General features: G+C 38.3%; 1 protein-coding gene across 1 annotated transcript in view; it reads left to right on the plus strand.

The window, feature by feature from the left end:
• The window catches only part of FSTL5 (follistatin like 5), a gene marked incomplete at its 3' end in the record, with an annotated part of 780,165 nt that overhangs the window by 607,865 nt on the left and 163,061 nt on the right, over positions 1–9,239 (plus strand). Inside the window, exon 10 of the mRNA XM_004708783.2 lies at positions 7,671–7,832. Coding sequence (XP_004708840.2) covers positions 7,671–7,832 — 162 coding nt within the window. The remainder of the gene's footprint in view (positions 1–7,670; positions 7,833–9,239) is intronic.

Here is a 9,239-nt window from a genome sequence, read left to right on the forward strand (position 1 = left end):
TGCTATATCTTTTGATAGATGGGCACCATCAGCTTTCTTCACCACATTTGCTTATGCACCTGCTTTGTCTTCAGCGATTGTGTTGGGAAGGTGAGCATCATGGAATACCAGTTTAATAGAACCAAGTATTCTTGCATTGGGGGAGTACTTGGTGGAGGCCCAATGTCCATTTGCTACCTTAATACTAAATCTATACATATATACACCTAGATCTATTTCCCCATCCTCATATATAAGTATATTTACAGATGTACATTCCTGTATTTAGACCTCTATAAATGCCCTTTACCTCCTAGCACTTTCCTCTATTTCTTTTTACTTTCCTCCCACTATCATGCTCAGCCTTCATTTTGGTTACAGTAATTCCTCTCAGTTACATTAGCCTTGGTCATGCCCTACCAGGCCTCCTACACCCTCCTCACCACTGATTTGGATCACTTGTTGTTCCCTTTTCCCTGAGTTTCTTACCACCACTACCTTTCCCCCCACCTCCCCCTCTCCCACTTCACCCTGGAACTGTTGCTCCTGTTGCTTTCTCCTCCAGATGGTTCATCCAGCCTATCTTATTTAGACAGACCCGCAGAGATAATAACATGCACACAAACAAGACAGAGCAAAACCAAGCAACAAAATAAAACAAAACAAAAAAACAACAGAACACAACAAGAAAGAAAAGCTTGTAGTTAATTCAAGGACTGTTTGTTGGCCTTTAGAAGTGTTTTCCAGTCTACAAATCTGGCTAGATCAGAGGATGCACACTGATACAGATAGGAACTGGAAACACAGGGAATCCAGGACAGATCATCCCTTTAGGACCAGTGGTGAGAGTGGTGATACCAGGAGGGTGGAAGGAGTGTGGCGTGGAAAGGGGGAAACTGATTACAAGAATCTACATATAGCCTCCACCATGGGGGATGGACAACAGAAAAGTGGGTGAAGGGAGATGTCGAATAGTGAAAGATGACAAAATAATAATTTATAAATTATCAAGGGTTCATGAGGGAAGGGGGGAACAGGGAGTGAGGGGGGAGAATGAGGAGCTGATGCCAGGGGCTTACGTGGAGAGCAAATGTTTTGAAATTGATGAGGGCAATGAATGTACAAATGTGCATGACACAATTGATGTATGTATGGACTGTGATAAGAGTTGTACGAGCCCCTAATAGAATTATTTTTAAAAAAGAATATTTTAGAAATTCAATTGTAGAAAATGGATTAATTTCTGAGTTTCTATATTACTTTTCCCGGAAACAAAAATAAGCTTTTGTATATTGAAGCTAAAACTTTTAGCATGATCATATACAATTACATAGTGAAGAGTTAACTATTGCATATTTCTAAGACCATTTCCCACAAAGTGAATTTCAGTATAAGACATTTATACTTTTCTTGATCTAGGACATAATGAATATCTGTTTAATAAATGAATGCAAGATATCTTTTAGTACTGTTGGTACCAAATTGAGTGATTAAATATCAGAATAACTTTTATGTAACATTAATTGAACTATATATGATATATTTTAAGTTTAGGAAGTTTTCACAGCATTAAGTTTCTGTAGTGAACATTAGGCTTCTGTGAGGTTAGTAGTGTTAAACTATCAACTGCTCCTTGGGGAAATATGAGGCATCTTACCCCAGCAAAGAGGCACCGTCTCAGAAAACCACAGTGATGATTCTGCCCTGCCTTAGGGTCACTATGGATTGGTGTCAGACATATGGGTTAATGTTGGACTTGTGGGCTTGGGTAGCACTGGGTTGGGAAGTTTTCTTGATGTGTCCATACCCTTTATCTAAAACTCTCTCTTATACATATGAGTTTCTGTGGATTTGTTTCTCTAAAGTACCCAGATAGAATTTTGAAAAGACCAATGATTTCATCATAGCAAATACCTTTTTTTCAACTACATAAAAGGTAACTATATACCTGGACTCCTTCAGATGGAAGACACAGATATCAAATTGACTACATCTGTGGGAGGAGACAATGAAGAGGTTCAATATCAGCAGCCCAAATCAGGCCAGTGATCTGTTGGTCTACTGTGGAACAGACCATAAATTGCTCATATGTAATTTCAGGTTGAAGCTAAAAAAATAATAAAACAAGCCCACAAAGCCAAAAATACAACCTTGAGTCTATCCCACCTGAAGTTCAGGAATATCTCAAGAACAAATTTGCTGCACTAAACACTAATTATAGAAGGCTTGATGACATTAATAGCATTATATGTGAAGAAAACAAAGGCCACTAAAAAAAAAAGAGGGAAGACTAGATCACAGTGCCTGTCAGAAGAGAACCTGAAACTTTCTCTTCTTCCTAGAGGAGCTAAGACAAATGTAAAACATTGTGAAGCAAAATAACTGGACTGAAAAATGTAAAAAGCAACTTGGGAAAACAAAGTAGAATAGTATAATGGAACGTGCAAAAACCCAGAGATGGAAAGCCGGGAAACGAGAACACGCTCAGGATATCTTCGTTGTAATGAGGAACATGCCCAGCACGTCTACACTAAAAAAAACTAGAGAAACGTAAACCCTCTAGTTGTCATATTGAAAGATTCTATGAACATCGTAGAGAAATATGCAGGAAGATGGAAAGAATAAAATTAACACTAGTCGACATTCAACCATATCAAGAGGTAGCATATGATCAAAGACCACTGGTGCTGAAGGAAAAGGTCCATGCTTCATGGAAGGCATTGGCTAAGAACAAGGCCAGACAGCATGTTTTTAATGTTCCAACAAGATGAAGAAGCAATGGTAACACTCACTCCTCTATGCCAAGAAATTTAGAAGACAGCTACCTGGGCAACTGACTGGGAGAGATCTGAATGTTCACCCCTCTAAAGAAATGTGACCCAGCAGAATGGGTCAACTCTGTCAATAGCACAACGTGGAACAAGCTGGTGCCTGATAGATTGTTTTCCGAAAGCAAAGAAAACCAGAACGCTGTGTGCAAATGTTTTATTGACGATGGAAAGACATTTGACTCTGTGCACCTTGAAACACCATGGGTCGTTTGAGAAGAATGGGGATTTGAGGACACTGCACTATGCTTATGCAGAACTGAACATGGATCCAGAAAAGTTATGTGAAGAACATGAGGAAATGCTGCATGGTCTAAAATCAAGAAAGGTGTGCTGGCCAAGTAATGAGAGAAGCTGTGCTATATGAAGAAGCATTAAGCATCAGGATTGGAAAAAGGCACATTTACAAATATCTGGCTTACAAATGACACAACACTGCTTGCTGAAAGTGAGGAAGACTTGGACTCACTGTCTCACACTCTTGCTCACTCACTCACTCTCAAAAAAAAAAAGGAAAAAAAGTGAGGAAGACTTGGATTCTTCGGTGATGAATATTAAGGATTGCAGCCTTCAGTATGGATAGCAACTCAATGGAGTTAAAATAGAAATCCTCATACTGGAACAATAGGTAACACTGTGATAACTAGAGAAAAGATTGAAGTTACCAGAGATTTCATCTTGCTTGGATTCCTAATCCATGCACATGGAACCAGCAGTCATGTAATCTAACATTGCATTGCTTTGGGTAAATCTGCTGCATTAGTTTGAAGTTTTGCAGAGCAAGGATGTTGCTTTAAGGTCCCAGTTGTACCTAACCTATGCCAGGATAATTTCATTTGCCTCATATGCATGCAAGCTGGACATTGAACAAGGAGGACCCCCAAAACAATAGAATAGATCCATTTGAATAGGGTGCTGGCGGAGAGCATTTAAAGTACGATGATTGCCAAATGAACAAACAAATCTGTCCTGGAAGGAGTATGGCATGAATGCTTCTGAGAGGCGAGAATGGTGAAACTTGGGCTATGTTGTCAAGAGAGACCTGTCCCTGGAAAAGAGCATCATGCTTGGTAAAGTCGAAGGGTGGCAAAAAAGAAGGCCCTCCACAAGATGGACTTCCTTAGGGCAGTGGTTCTCAACCTGTGGGTTGTGACGCCTTTGGGGGCTCTGAGAGTTAAGGTTTATTGTGCCAACCTGATCGATAAACACATGTGGGATTAATTGAAGGGCAAAGATAACTGCCTGGGTGAGCCTCGCCATTCTTGTTCTCTGGTCTCTTGCTCTCTGATGGTCGGACCACTGTGTGGCTGCCGTAGCTAGTTCTCTGCCTCCGCTGGCAAGGCTCACTTCCTGCAAGACATCCCTGAGGAGAAGCCACATGGACACACCCTGGGTGCTGGAGAAGCTGCGTGGAGACCACTGTCAGCGCTGAGATTCTTACATGCTCATTGGATCAGCTTTCTTCCTGCATTCAACATCATTGCGTGTGTTTTGTGAGATTGAGGAGTACTTTGTAGATCAGTGTCGGACATATGAGCTAATGTTGGACTTATGGGCTTAGATTGGATGGGGTTGGGATGCTTCCTGAATGTACACTTACCCTTTATATAAAACTCTCTCTTATACATATATGAGTTTCTGTGGATTTGGCTTCCTAGTTTATCAGACTAATACAGGGACGAATGACCCTTTCACAGGGGTCACCTAAGATTATAGGAAAACACATATTTCGATGGTTTTAAGAACTGAGACACTGCTCCTTTTTCAGTCTCCAGGCAGGTCTGCCCACATGTAGATATGCCCACACATCAGTACCCCAGATGAAGACTGGGTAACCCATGCTGCACCATGTTTCAAGACTAACTTTCATTTATTTGTAATTAGAAATAAGTATTTCACAATGTTTAATTACATATTGTTTTTGTGATTAATCACTATGCTTTAATTATGTTCAATTTGTAACAATGAAAATACGTCCTTTATCAAAGCCCTCATGGAAGAAGCACACCAGTCTGTGTGACCATGAGGAGTCAAAGGGATCAGGTATCAAGCATCAAAGAACAAAAAATCATATCATTGTGTGCCCACCTTCCTGATATGATTGCTGAAAACAAATGTGTGCATAAGCAAATGTGGTGAAGAAAGCTGATGGTGCCTGGCTATCCAAAGATATAGCGTCTGGGACCTTAAAGGCTTGAAGGTAAACAAGCAGCCATCTAGCTCAGAAGCAACAAAGGCCACATGGAAGAAGCATACCAGCCTGTGTGACCACGAGGTGTCGAAGGGATCAGTTGTAAATGAGGGGGGAGTGAAGATTGGAGACCCAACAGCCATCTGTAGGCAACTGGATATCTCCTAATAGAAGGGTGGCGGGGAGGAGATGAGCCAGTCAGGGTGAAGTGTAGCAACAATGAAACATACAACTTTCCTCTAATTCTTAAAAGATTCCTCCCACTCCCCACTATCATGATTCTGATTCTACCTTACAAAACCCGAGTAGGCCAGAGGATGTACACTGGTACAGATAGGAGCCAGAAACACATGGAATCCAGGACAGATGATCCCTTCAGAACCAGTGGTGAGAGTGGTGATACTGGAGGGTGGAGGGAAGGTGGGGTAGAAAGGGGGAATCAGTTATAAGGATCTACATATAACCTCCTCCCTGGGGGACGGACAACAGAAAAGTGGGTGAAGGGAAGGAGACGTCAGACAGGGTAAGAGATGACAAAATAATAATAATTTATAAATTATCAAGGGTTCATGAGGGAGTGGGGAACAGGGAGGGAGGGGAAAAGAGAAGCTGATATCAAGGGCTTACATGGAGAGCAAATGTTTTGAGAATGATGAGGGCAACGAATGTACAAATGTGCTTGACACAATTGATGTGTGTATGGATTGGGGTAAGTGTTGTATGAGCCCCCAATACAATGCTTAACAACAAAAAGAGATGAGACTATCAAAAGTAAAAAACAGAAAATGTTCTAAAATTGATTGTGGTAATGACTGTACTAGTCTTCTGGATGTGATTGGAGACTGAATTGTATGATATGAGGAATATGCCCCAAGAAAACTGTTTTTTAATGGGGAAAAAAAGAAAATACATCCTATATATATATCAAATATTTACATTACGACTCATAATAGTAGCAAAATTATAGTTACGAAGTAGCAGTGAAAATAATTTTATGGTTGGGGGTCACCACAACATGAGGAACTGCATTAAAGGGTGACATCACAACCTGTCCAAAGCATGTAAGGAAAAGTCTCATCATTCTTGCCTTTAAGGAGCACCATAGCCATCCTTTGTCCAAGACGGAACCATTTGTCCTTTGAGAAGCCCATGGGACTTTGAATATTCTTCTCTAGCACCACCGTTCACATGCACCAATTTTCTTCAGTGTGCCCTAGTTAACGTCCAACTTTCACATGCATATCGAATGACTGAAAATGCTACGTCTTCGATTATGTGCACCTTAGTCCTCAAAGTAACACCCTTGCTCTCAGTACTCTAAAGAGGTCTTGTGCAGCAGATTTAGCTAATGCAACATGCCACTTGACCTTTTGATTCTTGACTATTGATTTTAGATGCAAGACAAAATCATTGACAGTTTCAACATTTTCTCCATTTATTATGACGTTACCTATGGGTCCCATTGGGAGGATTTGGGTTTTCTTTACATTGAATTGACTTGGAACCATTTAAGGGAAATCATAATTTAAAAAGAGAGCTGCTTCCCTTTACAACCAAAAACCTTTGGAGATCATGAATATATGTGGTGAGATATTGCCTTCAAAGATATTCAACAACACCTAACACATAAGTATTAATGAAAAATTGGTTACAGACAATATGTTGGTGATACGTTTAGTTAGCTTCAAAAAATTCCATCATATTTCAATTCCATTTTCCCACAAACTTTTTGAAAGCCCATTTTTCTATATGAGATAACTTAAAATGTTGGTTCTGGGGCTCTAATCCCACATGCTTGTCATTATTTTAAACAAGCCACGCTTAATATGTTTGCTGTCAGTGAATAGCTGCAGACAAGTTCTTTCAGGAACACATTTGTCTCGGTCTTGTCCGAGTGCCTTGAAAAGAAGGGACATTCAAACAGGGGACTCCTTAGTCAGTCACAGTCACCACAGAGCGGTCAGCCCAGAAGAATTGCTCAGCCTCTTAGGGGAGCGCTGGAGGGTTCATCTTGACAGATTTTCTCAAAGAATACAGAGGGTCATAGGAACATGTTATGCAGAAGTTCCAAAACAATTTGAAACTGCATTCATGAGAAAAAGGCTATACAAGTTGCTGTGAGTAATTTTTCTGTTATAGCAAGGCACCTGCTCATCTTTCCAGGGTAGCAAGTGCTGTCCAATGATAATTTTGTTAGGAAAATTTATTGTCTCTCCCTTAAAATCCTAATATTGCCTCTTCAGCCTTCTTTTTGTTCCTATAGCTCAGGGAACATCGAAAAGAAACAAAATTGGAATCTCTTGAGATTACCAATACTGCTGTTTTGACATGATGTAAATTAAAGAAAAATTAGAGTGATGGAAACACCATTCAAAAATGGACATACCTAGATTGAGAAACAAAAACTTCACATGTTGCTATTTTTGTTTAAAAAATGGTTTTCCATGATTTGTAACAATACCTGTTGATACTTTGTGGGTATATCTATATTTTTGACATGAATTTTAAAGAGTATTCTAATTATGAACAATATAGTGTGCAAAATCCAAATTAATATTCACAACTCATAATTCATATCTATATTATTCAAATATGTGTATTATTCACAACTTTTCTTAGGACAATGGTAAATGTCAGTTATTACTCTCCTTTGTCTGCTGTCTTTCCTTCAGTTCCTCCAGTAATTCGGGTCTACCCGGAGAGCCAAGCCAGAGAACCTGGAGTGACGGCAAGTCTTCGGTGCCATGCCGAGGGAATACCGAATCCACAGCTGAGCTGGCTGAAGAATGGAATCGATATTACCCCAAAGCTGTCCAAGCAACTCACACTTCAAGGTGCCTGTCTTGCTCTTGTTTTTTTTAAATGACTTTGTAACATGTTTTTACTAAAATGTATAATATATTTTTACATTATTTTATAAAAAGATAAAATGAGTCTTAGTGGTATAAAACGTTTTAAATATATGGTAGTACCTGAGACAGTGCATTTTAAATCAATTCCTTTCATATTCTTTAAGATTGAAAAATAGTCTTGTCATGATGAATAATTATGTCATAATTTTGGTAATAAATAAAATATTAAATTATGTAACTGTAAAATACTAGTCGATGAATTATCACATTTTAAGGCAACAGGATAATTGGCTCTCCTCATGAAAGTATATATCTGAATATTTAAATAATTAATGTTTGAATGATATATTAAAATATTTACTATGCAGGATTCTAATAGTATAACAATTTGTGAATAATTTTCAGTTTACTCAAGAGAGGATAGGATTTTCACATCATTTAAGATGTTTCAGATTTACATTCTCTTTTTAAGTTATAATATTATGCATTGTATAATACAATATTTTTGCTCCTTTAAGCCCAGAAAGGCCAAATAGAACCCCCCAAAAAACAAGAAAACACTGCCATTGAGTCAATTCTGACTCATAGCTCCCCTATATAGGGTTTGGGGGACTGTAAATCTCTATAGAATGAGGCAGCGTTATCGCTCTCCCACAGTGTGGTTCGTGGGTTTGAATTTCAGACCTTGTGCTTAGCAGTCTAACTACCTAGCCTTCAGTGCCACCAGACTTCCTTAAATGGTCTACGCATTCTAATATTCTAAAGGGTGGTCAACATTCATCACTATGCAGATTAGAATATTTGTCACTATGGGAGAAATTAGGAAAGGAAACACAAGTTTTGTAAAACAATAATATACATAGTGCAAAAGCAGCCTTACCAATGAAGTTAGATCTATAAATATGAGTATCATACATATAGATATAAACCACTGTCATTGAGTTCATTCTGACTCATAGAAAATATATGTGATATATGTGTGATGTGTATACATCGTATATGTCTGTATGCCTGTGATATATATCTGTGTAATATATATACATATGTCTGTGACTATATATTTTTGTATTATACATATTTGTGTGTCTACACACACACATATTTACAATTTTTGGAGTAATCCAAATAAAGGCATCCTACCTGAGACATAGTTTTAATGGTCCTAATATTCCACACTCTTTAATTTTAAAGATATTCTTCATAGCATACTAATGTGAATGAATATATTTTTGTTCATTATTATTTCTATCAGCTTATTTCTATCTTTTATTGTTCCACAATATTTTTCATATATTTAATCAATATTTATTTTTCTAAGTTAATTTTGGGCTCTAATTTAAAGGAGACATGGTCATGAAGTTTGCTTCAATTTTAAAAATTTAATACTAT

This window comes from Echinops telfairi, unplaced genomic scaffold, assembly GCF_000313985.2.
Source record: "Echinops telfairi isolate 266 unplaced genomic scaffold, ASM31398v2 ScPeMD7_5868;HRSCAF=6743_0, whole genome shotgun sequence".
Classification (NCBI taxonomy): Eukaryota; Metazoa; Chordata; class Mammalia; order Afrosoricida; family Tenrecidae; genus Echinops; species Echinops telfairi.